At 42.9% G+C, this 24,642-nt stretch overlaps 1 protein-coding gene across 1 annotated transcript in view; it reads right to left on the bottom strand.

The window, feature by feature from the left end:
• MCAM (melanoma cell adhesion molecule) overlaps positions 1 to 24,410 on the bottom strand; it is an 87,801-nt gene extending 63,391 nt beyond the window's left edge. Inside the window, exon 1 of the mRNA XM_044282350.1 lies at positions 24,270 to 24,410. Coding sequence (XP_044138285.1) covers positions 24,270 to 24,315 — 46 coding nt within the window. The 5' untranslated portion in view covers positions 24,316 to 24,410. The remainder of the gene's footprint in view (positions 1 to 24,269) is intronic.
• Positions 24,411 to 24,642: the final 232 nt, after the last annotated feature.

Below are 24,642 nucleotides of genomic sequence, written 5' to 3'. Positions count from 1 at the left end.
CAGTGAGATATTCAATAAAATGTATATGTATAGCGTCACCTGCTGTTTGTTTTGTCTTGTTTCTCTGTCCTGCTTACTGAGATGGCCACACATGCTCAGTTGTGATAGGGAGAGCATGGACACGCCCCCTGAGCTGTGATGGGGAGAGCATGGACACGCCCCCTGAGCTGCAGCAGAAAAGACACTCCCCTTGAGCTGTCAGCTTGAAATTAAATCTAGCAGAACAATTGGAGCAATGAATGGGGAGATCTCTGGATCCATGTGAGGTACAGGGCTGGTTCTAGCTTTGTTAGAAAAATACTTTCATGTACTATATGATCTCTGATTCTAATTTTTTACATTAGTCATGGATAATCCCTTTAAAAATTCTGAGGGGAAGGGGTAAACAAAAAAACTAAATCACTTGGCTTTTCTTACCAATAAGCAAAAAAAAACAACCCTGCAATGATGTAAGCAAATAAGCAGACCCTGTAGCTGTGGTCCGAGAGTGTGAACTTAATACAGTACATGATATTCATGATGCATTTGACTGGCATGAAGTCAGGAATGTGACATTTGAGGTTGACCACCTCATGGGTCATACCTTGTTCATAAATATGAGTTTACGAGAAGCCCATATGTAATCATCTAAGCCTAAGAAACCACATAACATCCATAGGAGGCTGTTGAATATTTCATTCCCAAACCACGAGTTGCCGTGGTTAATTTTAATACTTGTACTCATCATCCTGAGCCCCTCTGTTTCAGAGCTCCATCCTTCCCACCGAGGCTTGTCTTCCAGACTGCATCAGTGACATGCCCATGAACTGAACATGATTACCGCAGCTATAAGCTTGCCTCAGTGGTCTTATGCCGCACACCGCTGAGCACAGTGATTGTCTGCAGTGGTCATGTGCGGTACAGAGGCGCATTAGCAGCCAAAAACATGATGTCATGAGCGCAGCAGCGGGGAGGATTGGAGCGGCAGGTGCTGGAACAGAGGAAGCAGTGACTGACTGAGCAGGGACTTTTGTAGCATTTCCTGCTTGATGAGTCAGGACCAGGAAGTGGAGAACAGTGGGGACTAATCAGCGTTAGAATGACGTTAGAAGGATCGGTTAGGGTGAGTATTTCTTAATTTTATTACTTTTTTTCAACCCACTGTGAACCATATATAAGAATTAACACTGATGAAAAATCCTTATAAGTGTAATTTCTTATCAAATGTTCAGTACGGTTTCACCCATCACGACTTCAAGTATTTCTTTTTATTGACAGTGATCACACAGTTTCCATATGGCTCATGTATACCCTTGTGTCCACATCCAGGCTCGGACTGGCCCACGGGGGTGCAGGTGAATCCCCGGTGGGCCCCTAGTCTCCCACCCCACCGTAGATAAAATACAGTGACAAATAAACAAATATACCCAATCCTAACTTAATAAACTAAAAGAAAAACTGAATAAAAAAACAAAAACACAAAACAAACCAAAAGGACAAACTAACATGCAATCTGCAACAAAGTCCAGTCCCGAATCAATATTCACTAATTGCGCTGCGGTCTTTGTTGTCAGGTGGGCACCTTCCACAATTAACTGAAAACCAAACAAAAAGAGAAAACCGCGCTGCTCAGAATAGGTGTAAGTTCACATTAGGAGTAAATAAGGAGCGTATTTGCGATGTTATTCCTCAGTATCCTGCGGGGATTATCACAAAAGTCGATGCTAGATCTCCTAGAGGACAGAGGAAATGGCCCCACATAGTGAATACCGCCAACTGAGTTTAAATACAAGGATTTAGGGTCCATTCACACGTCCGTGTGTGCTTTGCGGATCCGCAATACACGGACATCGGCGATGTGCGTTCCGCATTTTGCGGACCGCACATCGCCGGCACTTAATAGAAAATGCCTACTCTTGTCCGCAATTGCTGCCCCATAGAAATGAATGGGTACGCAATTCCGTTCCGCAAAATGCGTACCGAAATTGTGGACGTGTGAATGGACCCTTATTCTACTCACAAGATGCATAAAACAACAATCATATAAAATGTGCACGTCCTCTCATCAACCGCCCTGACCCGGGTTTCGTCAGGGGCACCATTTCTTCTGTTCTCTAGGAGATCAGAGCATCGACTTTTGTGATAATCCACGCAGGATACTGAGGAATAACATCGCAAAGACGCTCCTTATTTACTCCTAATGTGAACTTACACCTATTCTGAGCAGCGCGGTTTTCTCTTTTTGTTTGTTTTTCACATAACATAGTAGACTTACTGCACCTCAACCAGCCGATGTTCATATAAAAAACTTGATAAATTATTAAAGAAACTCCCCAGTTTATTATTATAGACACGATCAGAGCTGAGATGACTTCTAGAGGCAGGACAGCCAGTATCATCTTCTCCCCAGGACCTACCTTCTCAAAGTTGGTGCAGGGACCCCCATATTCATTCATCTGCCAACATTTTGCTGCTGTGTGAGCAGGTACGTACGGTGGGCCCCCAAGATACATTTTACAGGTGGGCCCTAGGCACCCCAGTCCGACACTGTCCTATATCATATACATTTGTTTTTTAACTGATTTCATGTTTTATTGGGATCCCTGATGTACAATTATTTTAAACAAGGGTCCTTGAAGGGGTGTTTTCCAGTTTGCATCAAAATCCATTACAATAATCATTTATGAAGGTTGCTGTAATTTTGTAATGTAATTCTTTTACTTTTATTGCTCCTAGCCTCTGTTCTGGGCTGTGGTCACATGACCCTGTCCATGCAGCTCTTTCCTATTTCCTGTGATGTTATGTCCATGGGCGGGGCAGTGATAGGGGAGTGTCTATGTAACTAGCTAGGTGGGAGGAGCTATAAACTAGCTGGGTGTTAGGGGCAGTGATAGGGGAGTGTCTACGTAACTGGTGGGAGGAGCTATAAACAAGCTGGGTGTTGTTTGGGGCGGTGATAGAGTGTCTGAGTAACTATCTGGGTGGGAGGAGCTTTAAACTAGCTGGTTGCTGTTAGAGGCAGTGATAGGGGAGTGTCTATGTAACTAGCTGGGTGGGAGGAGCTATAAACTAGCTGGGTAATGTTAGGGGCAGTGATAGGGGAGTGTCTATGTAAATAGCTGGGTGGGAGGAGCTATAAACGATCTGGGCATTTTAGGGGCAGTGATAGGGGAGTGTCTATGTAACTAGCTGGGTGGGAGGAGCTATAAACGATCTGGGCATTTTTAGGGGCAGTGATAGGGGAGTGTCTATGTAAATAGCTGGGTGGGAGGAGCTATAAACTAGCTGGGCGTTGTTAGTGGCGGTGCTGGAGCTGTGGAAGAAAGAAGAAGTGTATGATGGGTTTGGTTGGATACAGGAACAGGAAGTGCTACATACAGGATGGAAACAAGCCAGAGGGACTGGTTTACATGGTGGAAACAGGTCAGGAGAGTCCAGGGGTCAGGGGGAGATGTACATGAGGTAAGCAACTACATGAGCATATCTGTTAAATACCATAGTAATCCCAGAGGACTTCTTTAATTGAAAATGACTTGGGGGGGGGGGAGGCAATGTTACCGTCCTAGGTAAAGATGCTCATGATGAAGAGTTCTGCCAAACATAACTGTGTAGAATATAATTCAATAAGGCACATGTTGTGCAAACCTCTAAATAGATTACTGCTAATTTGCCTCTAGAGCCGAAGTGATGCTGCAAACGGGAAAGGTACACTGCCTCCTTCCACACATTCAGCCGCCCCCGCGTGGACATTGGTCTTACATGTTGACCTGAGGTCACACCGTTTAATGTGTTCTTGAGTTTGCTGTGATTTACACACGCCTTTTTCCAGGGATAGCTATGCAGCCATTTGAAAAACGAATGTCCTTTTATTATCATGACAGGACATGCTGTGCTAGTATGAAGCTTGCATTAGTAATACGTGCGGCCGGCATTTCCTGCCCTCATGCAGAGAATTGGTTGCTTACTATTTTCCCTTTTGTTTGTATAATTGATCGCTTCCAGCTGTCTATTTCGAAGGGTGAGAATTGGATGGTGTACTTTAATTTGCGGTCATCTGGGGTGACAGGGACTATAAATATATCCCTTGACAAACTGATCAGCTGCAAGCACAGAGGAAATGTATATGCGTCTCAATGACAAATATCCTACTCCAACAAAGGTCTACGATATCTAAAGTAGACCTATGTCATGGACCATTCAATAGCTATAGGTGGTCACACACATTAGATCGAAGGAGGTTGAAGAACCATTGAACCACCGATCATCTGAAGAACGATTGGTTGGCAGCCTAGACATATTGGCCATTCAGTAGTACAAACTGGTCTAGAGACAATGGGTGAAGAATGAGCTATCTCTTTGGAAACATTTCCCATGATCGATCTTTCTTTAAATGAAAGATCTTTCATCCCACAATCGATCAAAAATTTCAACCACGACCAACTTCTTTTCAGAAGATGATAGTCTGGAATCAATTGCCTAAAATGATGATTTGTTGTTAAATTTCACCTGATAAGATTGTTTAGGATTAAATTGTCCATTTTGATCAACTTAAAGGGGTTTTCCCAGGAAAAATATTCTACAGTTTTTAAACGAGCACCTGGATCTGAATACTTTTTGTAATTGTATGTAATAAAAATGTACTATAGATAGTCAGCTATTGAATAAAATGTATCTGTATAGCGCCACCTGCTGTTTGTTATTTTTCTTATTTCTCTGTCCACCTCGCTGAGAGTGGACACACACAGGGGTGGACTGGCCAGACACCCTGCAGGGAATTTTCCCAGTAGGCTGATGCCCATAGGGCCACCCAGGCCCTCATCACTGCTGCTGGCTGGGCACATACTATTGGGGGGTACTATACGGGTCATTATTAGAGGAAGTCCAGGCAGTATGCTGAAGGTAGGCCTGGCTTGGTGTTGTGGCCCACATTTCACCTCCCAAGCCCACTGCTCCATATCCATATTAGAGACAACTGGAGGAGTCAGTGTCATAACTATACAGCTCCATACGTTGTGTACTGGATGGAGTTGGTTTCCATTCATTTCAATGAGAGAAGCACTGCAGATACAAGCTCTGTCTACTATACAATGGATGGAGCTGTGTAGTTCCACCGCCGATAAGATATTGATGGCCAAACCTTAAGGATAAGCCATCAATAGTAAAATCCTGGACTACCCCTTTAAGTGCCATCGTCATGACATCTCAAATAATGTGATTCCCAACACAATGCACTCTAAATCACAGATGCCAAAACCATAGAGAAGGCACCATAAGCTAAACTCTCTTGGTTTACTTGTAATGATAACAAAGTAGAAATAAGATACAGATCACCCATTACTGCAGGGCCTTCATAAATCAACAAAGGGGCTGCATTGGCCGCTTACTGAGCGGAAGGCCATACATCACAAATCAAAAATCTGTAAACGGTCCTACAGCAAATACAAAAAATCTAGAACGCTTTATTCCTTCATGTTAAGAAGGCATATTGTTATCACAGGTAGCTTACGCGTTTTGAGTCGGTTTGGCTGTTGCTCGTAGCTAAAGTTGTGATGGTGCCAAAGATATTTATAGGCATTGTCAGCCCGTGTTGCCACATGTTTGTTGCCTATCGTTTGACAATGTTAGCGCTATCACATCTTTAGCGATGATTAAGGTTTAAACTGGCTTGAAATGCGTAAATCGCTTATAATTTTATTGAAGAAATTAACCATTTGGTGCTATTTACAAGTTTTTCCGGATATAACCTCTTGCATGGGTTACAGACGTGGACAAAATTGTTGGTACCCTTTGGTCAATGAAAGAAAAAGTCACAATGGTCACAGAAATAACTTTAATCTGACAAAAGTAATAATAAATTAAAATTCTATAAATGTTAACCAATGAAAGTCAGACATTGTTTTTCAACCATGCTTCAACAGAATTATGTAAAAAAATAAACTCATGAAACAGGCATGGACAAAAATGATGGTACCCCTAACTTAATATTTTGTTGCGCAACCTTTTGAGGCAATCACTGCAATCAAACGCTTCCTGTAACTGTCAATGAGACATCTGCACCTCTCAGCAGGTATTTTGGCCCACTCCTCATGAGCAAACTGCTCCAGTTGTGTCCGGTTTGAAGGGTGCCTTTTCCAGACTGCATGTTTCAGCTCCTTCCAAAGATGCTCAATAGGATTGAGGTCAGGGCTCATAGAAGGCCACTTTAGAATAGTCCAATTTTTTCCTCTTAGCCATTCTTGGGTGTTTTTAGCGGTGTGTTTTGGGTCATTGTCCTGTTGCAAGACCCATGACCTGCGACTGAGACCAAGCTTTCTGACACTGGCTAGTACATTTCTCTCTAGAATTCCTTGATAGTCTTGAGATTTCATTGTACCCTGCACAGATTCAAGACACCCTGTGCCAGACGCAGCAAAGCAGCCCCAGAACATAACAGAGCCTCCTCCATGTTTCACAGTAGGGACAGTGTTCTTTTCTTGATATGCTTCATTTTTTCGTCTGTGAACATACAGCTGATGTGCCTTGGCAAAAACTTCGATTTTTGTCTCATCTGTCCACAGGACATTCTCCCAGAAGCTTTGTGGCTTGTCAACATGTAGTTTGGCATATTCCAGTCTTGCTTTTTTATGATTCGTTTTCAACAATGGTGTCCTCCTTGGTCGTCTCCCATGTAGTCCACTTTGGCTCAAACAACGACGGATGGTGCGATCTGACACTGATGTTCCTTGAGCATGAAGTTCACCTTGAATCTCTTTAGAAGTCTTTCTAGGCTCTTTTGTTACCATTCGGATTATCCGTCTCTTAGATTTGTCATCAATTTTCCTCCTGCGGCCACGTCCAGGGAGGTTGGCTACAGTCCCATGGATCTTAAACTTATGAATAATATGTGCAACTGTACTCACAGGAACATCTAGTTGCTTGGAGATGGTCTTATAGCCTTTACCTTTAACATGCTTGTCTATAATTTTCTTTCTGATCTCTTGAGACAGCTCTTTCCTTTGCTTCCTCTGGTCCATGTCGAGTGTGGTACACACCATATCACCAAACAACACAGTGATTACCTGGAGCCATATATATAGGCCCAATGGCTGATTACAAGGTTGTAGACACCTGTGATGCTAATTAGTGGACACACCTTGAATTAACATGTCCCTTTGGTCACATTATGTTCTGTGTTTTCTAGGGGTACCATCATTTTTGTCCATGCCTGTTTCATGAGTTTATTTTTTTACATAATTCTGTTGAAGCATGGTTGAAAAACAATGTCTGACTTTCATTGGTTAACATTTATAGAATTTTAATTTATTATTACTTTTGTCAGATTAAAGTTATTTCTGTGACCATTGTGACTTTTTCTTTCATTGACCAAAGGGTACCAACAATTTTGTCCACGTCTGTATGTGCACTATAACAGCATGCACTATTTTACTGGCACTGAAGGACATGACTGATATATTTTGTACATTCATTATATATTCTGTTCCCCATATGAATGATATGTAGCAGCCAGATATGGCAGGCTCATTTTCCACCAATGGGTCCATATGGAGAAGTGTTCTATACTTGAAAGTAGCGTATCCCTCTAAATGAGGGATCGCTCTGTAGAAGGACACCATGTTCTTTAATATTACAAACAGGCCTGGATGGCCACACAGCGTACAGCAGGAACAACGGTAGGTGACCTCCAGCCAGAAAGGCACAGTATGTCTATGTAAAAAGGTTGCAGTGGATGTAATGACTATCCCTTTGAGTCTAATCAACACCTTCCTATTGCAGTGGCAACTTTCTATATGTAGGGTCCAGACCTCCATTGGAACATGGTACAGTCTCCTCCAGTTTAATGAGACTATCTCCACACACTCTAAGTCAGGTGTACCTAGGCTCTAGATATCCTGCATGGACTCTTTCAAGGCCTGCACCCTGAACCACAAATTGGGAACATTAAATCATATCACTTTAGCAAGCCCATCGTAGCATCCCTACTTATGCAGTGGGCCCGTGAGGATCCGGAGCGGAGAATGGGAATGGTAGTGGATCTGGCTGTCAGTCAATCAAGGTGGCTATCCTCAAACCGTTGCTCCCAAGGATGCACCCTTTCTTCCCTTGAGGCACACCCTGATTCTGAGGCTCCTGTCTGGCGGTAGCTGGAGTGTTTGGATGGGTGTGTTGGAGTGTTTAGGTGTTTGGATGGGTGCAAGGCAGGGAGTGTGGAGTGCAATGTGGAGTGTAATAATCGGTATATGGTACCAGAGTCAGTAACCAGGCCAGTAGAAGAATAAATGTCCCTCTTCACTATAGTACAAAATAGGAATTGTAGTACATCCAACTATAGCAACACACTGTGCCAATTGTATGGATTTAGGCAAGAATGGGAGTTATGGCCCTCTTTCCTCTATATCTTTCTAAAGTATCTCTCAGTAGAATTAATGGTAGTACCGTGGCAATAATGGCTGTAATGTCAACTGCGAGATACAGGGTTTTGAAGGCATGTGTGGCCAGCATGTTTCCATTGATGGAGGTTGTCTCAATGGTGTGCCTCACTTGCAGCAAAGTTTTAATGGCTGCAGTAGCATATTACCTTGCTGATTCCTATGCTTAGCCATGCAGATTCCAAGTTCTCCAATCCTCTCCTTTGTCTTTGTAGATATTGCAGAGATCTATTAGTCTCTGTAGATTTTTTTGGGCCTGAGAACAGGGAGCATAAGGTAACAGCTTCCCTCTTCCTAAAACTCACTAACTGAGCTGGGGGCGGATCCTAGATCCCCACCCAACCTCCTGCCAAGACAAAGCCGGGATGATTAACCCTTGGCTGTGCTAACTATACATTGCTATACTGGGGAAAAATAAATGACATTACATTACATAACATTAAAAAACAAACCATATGCAGATACCCGCTGCTCTGGGGTACTGCACTTACCACTGCCGTGGATGACTTGAACATGTCCGTTTTTTCCCAGCTTCCATTCTTGAATATCATTTGACAATGTGTAAAATATGTTTATATTAAGACCCTAACTATGCATAAGCTGCGTGTGATGCCAACATGTTTTTAAATTGAAGAAATTACAATTTCTAGATTTGTACTTAGAAAATGGAATAGCTACCTTACCATACTACCATGGACATTTGGAAACCACATGCCAGAGGAGTAAAGAATAAGATTTCAGCAAATGTACAGTATCTACAAGCGTTTGGTCCGAGTAATGGAGGGGCTGATGAGTTGCTGAGGTTTTAGTGGAGATATGCATTTTTCAGCAAGGTTAGTAAATAACATCTAAAGAAGCTTGAGTGATTGCAAAATACATTATTTAGATAGCCGATAGCTTTTATGTTCCGACCCTTCTGACACTAATGATTCAATTGATTTTTTAACTCCTTTATGTATTTTACATGGACATTTTATGGTAAAAACGGAGAACAGAGCAGAGATACATTTTCTCATATATAACTATCCTTTACCCACACAAAATTCAGAAATTTACGATTCAGTGTACTAAAGTAAAAGCGAAATATATGGACGGTACGGGCCTAATGATGAAATATAACAACCTGCTGAGCAATATAAAGCCCCTGGACTAAAGGAGACTATAATATGTTAGGGATGGGGGGATGCTTACATGTAATCTATAGTATTGTTTCATTGATTATTGCTCTAGATGCTTTGTACATGATGATATTATAGTGTACAAGAGCTTTAACTGTGATTGTATTGGTCTTTATTACATTATTTTCAACAGTACTTCCTCTACAGCTTTCAGTTTCAGTGAATCTACAGTCGATCACCTTCTGCTTCACACTTAATCCATCCGAGATTCCTGTGCAAAGGAATGGGGTTTCTACAACCCTGTTTGAAATGATGGTCAGCTCGTGGTTTTGACTTGAATGTATGGGCTTCTAGGAGAGTCTTCAGCATCCTGAGAATCCATGTCCACTGCCCATACAACAAAACCATGGTAAAATCACACATGGGACTGCACATAACGCCTTAAAATGGACCCACAGCCCCCAATATAGCACTTTCCTAATCACTACTTTTCACCCTTCACAGACTGAGGATGCGATCTCGCAGTCAGGTTTCTTGATGCAGTTTTGGATTTCAAAATTAGTGGTAAATTTTAAAAAGCCGTATCTGCACATTATACTTTTACGATCCACTATACCGTATTAGTATTCAGTATATTAGGAAGACTAGATGGGCCAAATGGTTCTTATCTGCCGACACATTCTATGTTTCTATATGGATCAACTTGCAGGATGACAGGCCGAACTGGATGGACAAATGTCTTTTTTCGGCCTTATGTACTATTTTACTATGTTACTATTTTTGTCTTTTAAAACTGCATCAGGAAACCTGACCATGTGTCCTTACTTTCACATGGCCTCCTCACTTGACCTTGTGATTAGAGATGAGCGAATCAAAGTTGACGAAGTGGAATTCAATCCAAATTTTAGGAAAAATTCGATTTGCACCGAATCCAAATTTTCAGACACTTTCATGATAACGAATCAAATTTTTTCCTAAAATGGCTGCTGCACATGTTAGGACATGGCGCAAAGAACTCTGGGAACAAGGGGTCACCCACAATGCCATGCATGCAGCCAATCAGCAGCCACCCAGCTCTGTGATGTCACAGCCCTAAAAATAGCCTCAGCCATCTTGGATTCAGCCATATTCTAGTGTACTTAGTGCAGGGAGAGACGTTAGCAGGCGCTAGGGACAGTGCGAGGAAAGACTTGAAAACTTTTATTTTGCTGAATAGAAGTTCAGGGAAAGAGCATTAGAAGTATAGGGAAAGGATAGGGAGGAATAATTCCACAGTATTGAAGCAGAACAAGGTCCAATAGGGGAGGTTACAGCCTGAGTAATAGGAACAATACTATTACACCTTGCTGTACTGACTGGGGATCCAAATTGCCATTATACTGCTCTGTAATTCCAGAAAACTGCTCTCTTTATTGGGGGGCAAATGCTGTGTGATACAGCCATTAACAGAGTGTATTACTAGGAAATATTTCTATGTCTTATTAGTCCTTGTACGGTGCAGTTATATGTTCTAAAGCCTTTTTTGTTGTGTATAAGTCGGGAAAAAAGGCTTATTTGCCGTTCAGCAGTGCAGGTATATATGTTCTAAAGCCTTTTTTGGTGTGTATTAGTGGCAAAAAAAGTATTATTTGCCGTTGTGTGGTGAAGTGACAAAATTACAGCCTTTTTTGGGGTGTATTAATTTCCTTTTTATTTACTTATGTTAGTGTCAGCTAGCAGTCGTGTCTTGACCAGCAACCCAGCGTTTCTTGAATGGTTGACTCGGTCATCCACTTAGTCTCCAGTGACATCAGAGACCCCCAGCCGGTGGTTACGTCAGACACAACCCTTAGTTGGCATGACCCGGGAGCAGGCCCTGTGCTCTCACCTGCCTTCAATCTGCCTCTGTCCTTTTCTGTTCCCTCAGCCAGAGAAGTATTATATGCTGTGGGCTCAGCTCCACTATACAGCGAGGACGAGCTACTAGAGGACAGTCAGCAGCTACTGCCCAGCCAAGATCTGGAGGAGACATCCACCGCTTCCTCCGGTAGGCGGGCAAGTAGTGATGAGGAAAGTGGCATGGGAGCTGGTGTTGCGAGGACATCAGTGATGTGCAGACAGTACTCGATGATAATGTAGCCAAATGCAATTGGGACCCAGGTGATGACGGGGCTTCATCATCATCAGAAGAAAAGGGTGGCAGCTTGCGCGTGAGTCAGCGGCAGAGCCAGCAAGTCGGTAGCATGGCCAGAGGTCAGCAGGGTGGTCGGGAGCCAAACAGTAGGATTTTGAGCCTCTGCAGGGTTCTTTATTTCTGGCGCTAATTTCGACCTGTAAGGCTGAGTTCACACTTGAGTTATTTGGTCAGTTTTGGCCCCGTGACTGCCCAAATAATTGAAGTGTGCAGTGATCCTAAGAGCGACGCCTGTCATCTGCATGTCATAGTGACCCACAGTATTATTTCACTACCACAGCAGACTCCCTATGTGTGTTACTGCAAGGCACAGTGTTCTATAGAGGCTCTCTGCAGCCAGGAAATAGATGTTTTTTAACGTGATTCGCCGCAAATTAATTCAGATCGAATCAAATCTTTTTGGAAAATTCGCCGAACCGGTCGAATCGAATTTTTAAGGAATTTGCTCATCTCTACTTGTGATGTCATATCTTCCAGGAGCTCCTAGCTAGACTTTACCATCGCTCACCCATAACACCCAGTTGTCTCTCCATTATCTCACACGATCGCCCTTACAGGGTACGAGACATTTAAAGCTGGCCTTATAACCTTTCCCACAACCAGCAGAAACCACTTCCCTGAGACGACTTCAGATGATGTTTATAGTGTATATAGAAGTCTTGTAATGCAGTGTTCTAGATAAGAAACACCTGGCTCCAATTATTTCCTCCTTGAGGCAGAAGAAGGACATAATTACAGCTTTCACGCACAGCTTCTTCATAAATCAGTAATGAAGTTATTAAAGTAACGTAAAATCTACTGTGTCTTTTACAGCTGTAATTAATATTTTTTTACTACGGAGGACTAGATGATTATAGAGCATTAGATGCCATTATTAATATTTCCCAAAATTAAATTGTATTCATCATTCATTATAATGCTAGCTTTTAAAGTATTTATCCAGTTTGTCCATCTATCCCATTGTTACCTCAAATAGCCCTAAAAAGACAACCTCTTTGAAGGGCATCCTGGAGAAAACTGAAAGTGTAATGTAGTCCACTACCACCAGTGGAAGAGCTATTGCTATGGGTCTCATACACAATTAAAGAATCACTCCAGCCTATTTTTGGACATATAATGCTAATTTATCAGCTAAATTCTATCAGTGACATTTGTTTCACACCTGCTCAGTTGCATCCATTGAACCCTTTCATGATGGGGACCTGCATCATGTGTACCCAGTCCGACATCCAGTCCAGAGGTTTGTCTTCCGTGATCAGCTTTTAAATCTCTCCTAGAAGATCTCAGACACCAACCCATCACATTTGTCCTTTCCTGTTCCTCTGAATGTCCCTAATTATGTATGAGACCCAGACGGAAGATCCATACATTGTCTATCTACACTATCTGTAAGTGCTGTGTGAAGAATTTCCAGTGTATTTCTATGATTTACAGCTTCACACTGCTCTCCCTATGGGAAGCAGGTGATAAGGAAGAGCAGAGTGAAGCTACATCACATAGAAATACACTGAGACTCTGCACGAGTACATCATTTAAAAGAGATATACCCCAGGCATACACAAGAGTCTCCACATATCTAACAGTGTTGTCCAAATATAACTTAAAGGGGTTTTCCGAGACTTTAATACTTAAGACCTATCCTCATGATAGGTCATCAGTATATGATAGGTGGTAGTATAGCCACTGAGTAATTCAATAAAATGTATTGTATGTATTGTTCTTTTCATTTCTCTGTCCACCTTGCTATGGTGGTCACACATGCTCAATTCCATCCTTCAACTGTCAACAGCCATAGCTACAGTAAGAAGCTGTGACAGTTACGGGGAGAGAGCTGCCGGAGAAAGGACATGCCCCTCTGAGCTGTGATAGGGAGATCTGTAGCAGAAAGGACATGCTCACTGAACTGTGATAGAGGGAGAACTGCAGAGGAAAGCACACATTACCTGAACTGCCAGCCTGAAATCTATCAGAACAATTGAAGTAATGAATGTGGAGATCTCTGGATCCATGTCAGGTTCATGGCATAACTCCTTTAGGCCTCTGAGATGGAACCTTGATTCCAGCTCCCTTGGCCTGCTAAAGGTACAAAATAACTTTACATCATCAAATACAAATCCATAAGCCTTCAGAAATCTCTGTCCTATGATAACATCTTCCCTCTCCCAACTGGACAACAGTGAGTAGGAACACTGCACCAAATTTTTGGAACCACCATTAAGTGGTCTATGCCATTTCTTTAGTGAAGAATAAATAAAAAAAAGTCTAAACCACTAGTATTGACTTCCACACATTTGCTTGAATTTTTCTGGATTTCCCACAGGAAATCTATAATTAATTGGTGGAGTCTGCCAAATGCTGAAGATCACCAACCTATTGAACCTAATTTAGCTATTGACTGCATCAAAAAACAAGCACCGGGATTACTCAGATACTCCAAGATTAAAAAAGAACCAAGCAGACTTTGAGAAGTTCCTGAGGAAGACACTGTCTACACCACTTGCAAACAAGTCTAAGATGGCAATGGCAGAAGAACTTGCATTCAGAGAGGATGATTCTGATGGGGAAAGTGTCAGTGCGTGTTCAGACACAACAGGAGAACAGGACTAAAGATGCTTGCAGATATTAAAACAGACATAAAACAAATTGGCCATGAGTGGACACAGGCGGATATGATTCTACAGTGATGTGATGCAAATGACAATGCTTGTTAAATGGCAACATCTCTTTAACATCTAACTGATGTTAGAAGGTCAGGAAAATTGGAGCAGGTGGAAAAATGTTTGTATAAGAGGCTTACCAGAAGCTCTACTCTCAGTAACCACTCAAGTGTTCAACTCTTTGATAGTTGAAGAACGTGTGTACAAAGTATTAATAGAGTACATACACATAGTCTTCCGCCCCAAACCAGCATCTAATGAACCTCCCATGAGCATGATGTGTGGTCTACTCAACCACAATTTTAACAGCCGCTAAAGAAATCACCCACCAAGGTGTAAAATAACAAAACAACTATACCAGGGTCTTGCTGCCAGTACAATAGTCATGAGAAAAATCCACAAACCTTTGACAGAGGTTCTAAGGCCTAGTTCATACTTCAATGATTTGGTCAGTAGTTTCCATCAGTGGTTGTGAGCCCAAAACAGGTGTAACAGGGATAAGGTATCATGGAAAGATCTGCACTTGTGTTTTTGACCCGCACCTGGTTTTGGCTTACGATCACTGATGGAAATCACTGACCAAACACTGACCAAATCACTGAAGTGTGAACCGGGCCTAAGTGCCAAGAAACTAACCTTCCACTGACTCTTTCGTTCTTACTGAACAGAGGTCTGTGAGGAACTTTTTGAAAGATTTCCTGAACAGTAATTTATGCTGAAAGGGAGTTGTCCATCATTTATTATGAATGATATCCTATCCTCAAGAAAGGCCATAACTAGCTGATTGCCAGGTGTCAAATAACCCCCCCCCCCCGATCAGATGTTAGGGAAGAAGGCACCGGAACAACATAGCCCCACCAGCCGTGTAGTGGACTGAGCACTGTAGTACTGCAGCACTGTAGTAACGATCTCCCTCCACTTCAAGATTGATGGTACTGTGTAGTTCAGGCGCAGTGACAGAGCTACACCCAAACAGCTAATCGGCGGGAGTGCAGGGTGCGTGGCTTTGCTTGGTATTGCAGCCCAAGCCCATTCACTTGAATGGGACCGAGCTGCTCCTAGGCAATGACTCTGACGAACGTGACATCACTGGCCGAGGAAGAGGCCTCTACAAACAGCTGATTGGTGAGGATGCCAGGAGTCAAACCCTCACCGATGAGGACAGGTCATCCATATTCTACCCTTGGAAAACCCTTTAAATTTTTAAAGGAAAACCAGTTCAACTGCCTTTATAAATTGTGGGAAACAATTTGCAAAGTACAATATCTGCTACAGGGCCCCAGTTAGCATTTATAGTACTTTATTTTAGGGAACAGTCAACAGCGAATATTCTGAAGTGGGAAACTTGCACTGTATCTGTCCAAAATCCACAGCGGCAAAATCTGTACTAAATCATGATGATTTTTCTATGGATTTCGGTGCATAAATTTTACAGATTTGCAAAAGAGTTCAACCTTTGTGTTGTGGATGATTTTCACAGCAGAAATCCTGCAAAGTTTAAGCCACGTGTGCCCTGAATATTTAGTTTGCTTTGAAAGTGACAAAAATAGAAAAGCCTGTGGTGATAGAATAGCAGCAGGAGATGGGTGTCCTGATCTTGTAGGAGATAGTGACCTCTGCTGGGGTCCCATCCTAATGTAAGTAAGCTGTAAGGAAAGTGCAAGGCATGTGAATCGACAGTGCAGCATAAGGCCTCATGCACATGACCATATTAGGTTTTCATATTTTCATACCACCACCATCATAATTTGCCCACAGACGTGTATAGTAGATACTGTCTGTGTTTTTTTGTTGTTTTTTTTATTAGATATAAATTGTTCCATGGAGTTATTCACAGCAAAATGCCAGAGCGCCTCAGAACAGCCTTATGTCTCTGAGGAGGTGTATGTAAAAAAAATGAAGAATCTACATCTAATACTATATAAACCAATAAGTAAGCCCAACCAAACCACGTAACCAAAAAGATAAAGGTACAAGACCCAAATTTCCGCAATAAAGTTTGGGTCTGGTACCTTTCTCTTTTTGGTGATGTACATGTAATATCAGTACATCTAAATTGACAGAACCATACATATCATAACTATATCAAACTAAGTTCAATCAAGTTACGTAATTTAAAACTCACACCTTTCCGAACCAAATGTAATGTGACTTCTACATTATTTGTGAAATTAGTATAAACAGGGAAAAATTTCTTCTTGGACGAGCGTCATTAAAGGGGTTTTCTGGGATTTAAATATTGATGACCTATTCTCAGGACCTCATATTTGAGATTGTTGAACGCCTAATTCCCAGAACCCCCACCGATCAGCTGGTTCCAGTGTGCGCTGAGGGTCTCTTCCTCAGCCAGTGACATCACGTTCATCGGTCACTTGACCTTTCACGTGAATGGGCTTGAGGTGGAATATCAAGCACAGCTACTATGCAATGTACTGGGCTGTGCTTGATATGCTGTTAGGAGGCTGCAGTGTGCACCCAAATTGGCAATTTGCGTGGGTTGAGGGGGGGTTGTTAATCCAGGCTCCACTGATCTCCTGATCTCATATTGATGAACTATTGGAACTATCCACATATTTAGTTTTCAGTTCTTGGAAACCCCTTTCTTAAATATACAGTAGAGTTGGATGCACAGAAGAAACAGGTTGAGTTCCAATGATGTTTTTGGATCACGTACAGTGATGTCATCAGCAATATATGCTGCCAAAATCTGATATCTTATTGCAATGCAGAGCCCTACTTTATGTTCTTTGCTCTATAACTACGATGTTTGGTGGTAAGCAACATTGTCTTGTAAGTGAATAAAGTCACTTGTAATGTCTTGGTTAAAAAAAATAATAATCTTGCCAACCTATTGTCCTAGGGATGATGACTCTTGAATGAGGAAATCCAGAGATCCACATCATCCATGATCTAATTACTCAATCAGTGTAGAATGGCACAAGCCTTTATTACATGACTAAAATAGACAATACCAGACATAAGCAAAACATTTGGGAATTTACATTGCCGGGGATTCTGCAAATCTGGGTGCAGACTTCTATTCTCCATGAGACATCTCAACCACCTCACTAAGCATCTTAAAGTGGTAAAATGGTTAGTTTCACATATTCACAGCCGAAATGTCTTCAAAAATGTGGAGGCCAAAATAAACTCTCTATACTTAGCAAGCATGACTGATATTCTGGCACACAGCAATGATGTGCGGATTAGAAGGTCCAGTACAATCACATCCAAATCCTTAAAAGAGGAGCTCCGAAAAAAATCTAAGACAGCAGAGATGATAAACATCTTGTCGATAGAAGATGAATAGATGATGAACCTCTCAACAGCCTGTAAACAAGTCATGTTACAAGACTCAAAGCGCAGAAGAAAATTATGGATAGAAAGGAAATTCTGTGTTAGAGATTTCAAGGCTCTGAGCAAATGGAGTTTTAAAATAGCACATGGACACATAAGAGGTCGTAGTAATGAATGGCTCTGGCCCTACATGACCCGGAAATCAACACCACATCATAGCCAATGCTAGATTTTTATGGTGGTGACGGGACAAGATTTGAGGTCAGTTAAAGGCTATCGAAACTTTCAATGGATTTTTTTATTATTGTATTTATTTTAAAAAAGTTCCAATAAATCTTCATTAACAATGTTGAACAATTTCTCTGCAGCCAGAAATCACACGTATATTCTAGGCTGTTCTGTCCCATTCTCAGTGAAATCTATCAGAGGAGAAGCTTGACCGATCCTATCGTAACTCTCCTCAGAGCTCGTAAATACTCATTTAAGCTGAAACGCTTGGCAGCTGAAGGGATCTGTGCTGGTCCCATGTTCATATGTGCCCGCATTGCTGAGAAAAATAAAGTTTTAAAGGGGTTGTCTGGGTTCAGAGCTGAACCCGGATATACCTCCATTTTCATCCAGGCAGCCCCCCTGACTTGAGCATCGGAGCAGTTCATGCTCCGATGCTCTCTTTTGTCCTGTGCTAAATCACGCAGGTAAAAGGTATTTTCGGAAGTTCTGGTGATGTCCCGAGCTCTCCATGGGGCTGCCAGGAAGCCCGGTGATGTCACCAGCACTGATGGCAGGCTTTAGTGCTGCCCTAGCCTGTAAAACAGCTAGGGCAGTGCTAAAGCCCACCCATCAGAGCCGGTGACGTCACTGAACACATTGCTGGGCGGAAGCTTCTAACCGGCAGTGTGTTATTGTAAACAAAAGAGCCCTTGCCCTGCGCGATGTGGCACAGGGCAAGGGAGCGCATCGGAGCATGAGATGCTCCGATGCTAACATCAGGGGCTGCCTGGGTGAAATTATGGGTATGTCCGGGTTCAGCTCTGAACCTGGACAACCCCTTTATTATATGCAAATGAGGAGGGGGGGGGGAGGTTGCCCTTACACCTAGAGGCTCTGCTCTATCTGCAACTGCCACTGTCATTTAAAGTAGAGAGGGCATGGAAGTTGCAAAGTGAGGTGAGCCTCTAGGTGTAATGGCAACACCCCTGTTGCTCCTAGAGGCTCATTTGCATATATTAAAACATCGTGTTTCTCAGCGATGCGGGCACATTTGAACATGGCACCAACACAGATGGCTTCAGCTGCCAAGTGCACATGTAACAGGTCAGCCAGTGTCATAGGGACAAAACTGCTGACAGATGCACTTTAAGGCTTTCACACCACTGATGCTTTCACCTAATGAACAAGCTTGTATATTGGGTGAATGGTGGCTCTTTTATACAGGGTAGTGTCACGGCTGAGGATGGGGAAAACCCTCAGCCGTGCGATGCCAGAAGATGTTAAATGCTGCTCCCTAATACTGTCGTCCTGGCCAAGCAGCACATAACATCTTCTGGCATCCCACGGCTGAGGGTTTTCCCCATCCTCAGCCGTGACAGTATGACCACTGGCAGATGGAAATACCAGGAGAGTGTCTCCAGCAAAGCATGGCTGAAGAACCCCCCAGCAGCCGATATGCAAAGAGACTTTATAGCCCAAAGTGGCCACACCCACACAGACACACAAGGAGAGGGAATTAACCCTTCCAAGACTAACCAGGGAAGTGAAACCACGTAAAGGGGAAGTGTCCAAAAGTACAACACACTGCAGCTGTTACCGCAGGCCACGACATGGGTGGCAACCATGTCCTGGGAGTCAGCCAGAAGGCCGAGACACTGCCACCACATGTACATAAACCAAACGTTGCCACGGGCAGCTACAGTGAAGGGAAATGTCACAGTGCACACCTAACATAAGACCTCGTGCACATCAGACATACAAAGTGCATACATAAACACACAAGCCAAGTGCAACCGCATGCACTTACAGCAAGCTGCAAGGATACAGCTCAGGCTGCTATGCTGCAACAGTACAACATAACTTGTTGCCCGCGGCAACCACAAGTGAGGCAGCACACTAGCGGCCCTCACCTGTGGTTGAACACCTACATACAAACCGCAGGCAACAGCATGTGGTTTAAGAGTCACGACCATGACCATGGCTGTGACAGGTAGTTACTGGAAATAAGCATTTCTGGGAGCGCTACTACCTTATAAATGCCCTTATGATTGGCCTCTAGAGTAGTGTTATAGATATCAGGAGTGCAGAGATAAGGGCAGCAGGATGAACTGCCAGACAACTCCTCTGATGGATTGCTTTGTAAAGGGGAACAGCCTGGAATATATTAGAAAAGATTCTAGCTGTAGAGGATAGACTACCAATATCAGATGGGTAGGGGTCAGACTCCGGGCACTGATCAGCTGACTGAAGGGACTGTGATTCTTCAATGAGTCTTGTATCCTTTTCACGGTTTACCAGGCACAGCTCTCTGCATTTGGTAGCTGTTGGGACTGGTATTACAGCTCAGTTCCATTCAAATAAATGTGACTGAGCTGCAAAATTAGGCACGGCCACTACAAAGCTGTGTCTGGTAAGCATGAAATGGATGTGGTTCTCGTGGGAAACAGAGTATCTTCAGTCAATGGGGTGGGGGTGCTAGGAGTCAACCCTACACAATCTCATATTCTTGGTCTGTGCTAAGGATAGGCTATCAATATCAAAGTCCCAGAAATTCTCTTTAATAATACTGATGTTTTCTTTGGGGCCCCTCAAGCACCAGGACCCTCTCAAGCACCAGGACCCTCTCAAGCACTGGGCTCCCCCTTGCACCTCCCAAGTCACATCCCTGGTTTAATTATGCTAAAGGCACCAGCTACATTAACCCCTTAGTGACAAGCCTGTTTGGGCCTTTATGACCAAGCTATAACTTTTTTATTTTTTCGTCTATATAGCTTTATGAGGGCTTGTTTTTTACGGGACAAGTTGTAGTTTTTAATGGCACCATTTTGGGGTACACATAACTTTCTGATTAACTTTTATTAACTCTTTCTGGGAGGGAGATGGGGAAAAATAAAATACTGCCACTGCGTTTTTACATTATAAATTTTACGGCGTTAATTTTTCGGTACAAATAACATAATATCTTTATTCTCTGGGTCAGTACAATTACAGTGATACTAAATAATTATATATTTTTTTAAGTTTTACAACTTTTTTTTCCAATAAAACCCCTTTTATGAACCCAAAAAATAATTTTGCATTGCCACTTCACAAGACCCATAACTTTTTTTTTTCTTTTTCTATGGAGTTGTGTGAGGGCTAGATATTTGAGGGACAACTTGTATTTTTCATTGGTATCATTTTGGAGTAAATGACGCTTTTTGATCACTTGTTATTACGTTTTTTTCGGTGGAAACTAAGAATAAATTAGAAATTCTGTCATTTTTTTTTTTTTTTTACGGCGTTCACCATAGGGGATAATTTATGTAATATTTATGTAGTCCGGGTCGTTACGGACGTGGCAATACCAAACATATGGGGGATATTTTCTTTTTGCAATTTTTTTCATTGAAAAGCGTATTTTCAATGGAAAAAAAAGCATATTTTTTATTTAATAAATGTGTATTTTTTTCTATTTTTTCTTACTACTTAAAATTCCCACAAGGGGACTATAATATACAGTATTTTGATTGCTTTTAAAATGTAATGCATTATCTCTATAATGCATTACATTTCAATAGCAATGCTATTCAAAGATTGACCAGCAGGCTGCGCCAGAGAGGCACAACCTGCTGGAGATAACTGAGGACAGGCTCGGGGCCCTGATCGGAAGCAAGGTAAGCTTCCCAACACATCAGCACCCCGCGATCGCATTTTCGGGGTGCTGATGGGAGACAGAGGGAGTCCGCTCCCTCTGTCACCAATTTACATGCAGCGGGCGCCATTTCGCCCGGCATGTAAAGGGTTAAACAGCCCAGATCGGCACTTCTGCCGGTCAGGGCTGTTAGAGCAGGGCCCCGGCTCTCATGTGCCTAAGGCCCCTTAGTGACCGCCGTAAAAACACGTATGGGTGGTCACTAAGGGGTTAAAGGAAGAATGCATGTTTCTACCAATTTTTGCATGTGGGTGGTGAACAACTTAGGGAAACTCCCATAGGCATTGTCTAAGTGCCCCCCGGTCTTCACTGTTTTACCCCTATACAAGGATCTGGAGTCCGCTGCAGGGGAAGCAACAGGCTGCTACCTCTTGATGTAATCTCTGACCCAGGCAGGTCAAGAAACACAAAGGGGACAGACAGACAAAACAGAGGTCAAAGGAAAAGCCAAGGTTGAGGCAGGCAGGGCTCGTTCAATCAGGTAAACTAGGAGAAAGTCAGGGCAGGTGGCACAGGGTAAAAACAGAAGTCAGGTAGGAGTCAGGGCAGGCAGCACAGGATTAATCTAGCAAACTAGCAGAGGTTGGGCATGGGAGGTCAGCACAACACAACTGCACACCTTCGCAGCACTAGACAAGCTAAGACCTTTTTGCTCAGGCACCTTCCCATAGGGGAAGGCACCTTAAATAACCCAAGGAAAGCCGCACACAGGACCTTTAAGAGCCGTGGAGAGCGTGTGTTTCTTACGGGTGCAGAGAATAGTAGGCAGGAGGTCAAAAAAGACCTACAGAGTGAAGAAGGCAGAAATGCACCCACTCCAGCGGCCATGCCCGCTGGAAAGGAGTAGAGAGATGCAACTGGTCACGGCACTGCAGGAGAGGCGAGTATATTGGCGAGTATATCGGCATGGACCCTGGGCATTACAGGTACATCCAAACCAAACAGAGACTTTGCAGACTTGCTGTCATATATTTGCAAACAGCAAATCCACAGCATTTCACGCTACCAGCAATAGGGATGACACGTTGAGAAATCTCATTCACGGCGGTGACCTGCGGAGTGGATTCTAAATGTCAATTTATGCAGCAGATTTCAACTGTGGGTTTCACCCTTTGCAGTGCACGGGGTGAAATCATGAGGAATTCTCAGCAGAGTACGATACCTGATTGTAATTGTAGTCCTGTGACCGTACCCTTAGTCAGAGAAAATATACAGGGCACCGTGAAATATATTGTTGACTTGGACCAACCCTACCAAAATGGCTCAAGGAATTAAATGAAGTCAACTGAAATTCCATCTTCCATTGTGTGCGGAGGAATGAGATTCTCATGTGTAATTTCCTCTGCCAGTAAATGAATAGTAAAACATACCATGTTAATAAGTGCATTATGGAGGCTCCGCAAGCACGCCATGCCATGTTAATAAGTGCATTATGGAGGCTCCACAAGCATCTATTGTCCAGCAAACTTGTAAGAGTATGGGTGGGAAGGATAATTTGGATGGTCTGACGACAGCAAGGTTATGAGGTCAGCGCTATCCTTTGTAAGAATGGGGAGATCCATTTGGGGGGTTTCCTGGTCAGCATGAATAAACGCCAATGTCAGACAATCTACATAGTGTGCATGCTGTGAAAGGCCACGGAGTAGAATGCAGGAGGGGCAGGCTGTACATCATCACCAACATCACTAAAATAGTTCTAGGGGCCATCCTAAATCCAATACACACCCAGAGAGGGCAATGCAGACTGCATACCCCATAGACTATTCTCCAGACCTGCATGACATTCAACAAGCCGTGCTCAGTAATAACATTCATGCACTCGCTCACCCCTGGAGCTTTAATTGTTTAGAATGAGACCTTTGAAGCTTTTACTAAATAAGGCAAATGCTCACGTCTGTTTTTTTTGCACCACATTTTCCACGGAAGCCTCTCTATTAAACTCACAGCGCAAATTCTAAACAAACAATACAGATAGAATATACATGAAGCAACCAGAGGCAACATCGCTTATAGCTAGAGCACTTTCCCTTGAAGGGAGAAGCCTTTGCAGCTCTTGTTATACCGGGAAGCTCATGATGACACTGATAAAGTGATCTCTTCACTGCCTGGCATTACACATTATGATTCCCCCCCCCCCCCCCCCCCCATGGGGTGCGAGCCGTCCATTCACACAGACATATTTTCATAGGATGGCAACTTTGTTAGAAATTTTAGTTACATTGTAGCAAATTATAAAATAACAACCTGCTTATTGACTCTTACAATTACATTTAGTATCCGTTTTTTTGAGTATTATTGTTTTTAATTTTTCGCAGTTCATTTTATTTTGTTTCGACGGCATCAATCTTTGGCATGCTGCGAGTATTGCGACAATTCGGTGCATTTCGAATAACAGAAACGACAGTACCCAGCCTAGAGACCTCACCCTGCTAACATGCATCACTATCACAGCAATGTTTTTCACTTTTGAGCCAGATTCATAAATTCGCCGTTTTGCGCATGTTCGTCTATCAGTCCCGTAATATTCGTCCCAAAGTTTCCCACCTTTATCAAAGTCAAGGATCCCTCCACGACCATAGGTAAACACAGTGATGCACAGCGGATACAGAGGCAATAACCATATATGCATGTATAAAAAAATGCATTGCATGAATTTATATATAGTCATATATACAGTACATATATATATATATAGCGCAAATGTAATTCATTTACCTCTCCAGCTGAGCAGGCACAGGGAGAGCAGGATCAGTGTATCCATGGTCCTGTATGCTACTGTACACAGCAGCCTGCAGAATCTGAAGAAGACTGAGAGCAGAGACAGGCTGACGTCAGGTGGGAGAGGGAGGGTGGGAAGAGGGTGTGAGGGGAGAGGAGCGAGGGAGGGGGCGGACATACAACACACTGACCCCACCAGATACAAGCAGCCTTGACTGCTGCTGCTGCTGCTCCTCAGGGCTCCAGGTGATGGTGCAGCAGAAGAGGAACTGACCGGATATAATATAGGCTGCAATTTTATAAAGTTGAAATGATGTTCGATTCGATTTTTCAGCCATAAAAAATTAATCGTGATGACCACACCATACTT

Source organism: Bufo gargarizans, chromosome 2, assembly GCF_014858855.1.
Source record: "Bufo gargarizans isolate SCDJY-AF-19 chromosome 2, ASM1485885v1, whole genome shotgun sequence".
Classification (NCBI taxonomy): Eukaryota; Metazoa; Chordata; class Amphibia; order Anura; family Bufonidae; genus Bufo; species Bufo gargarizans.
Note: the sequence above shows the minus strand (reverse complement) of the source record. Positions and strands in the feature narration are given on the sequence as shown.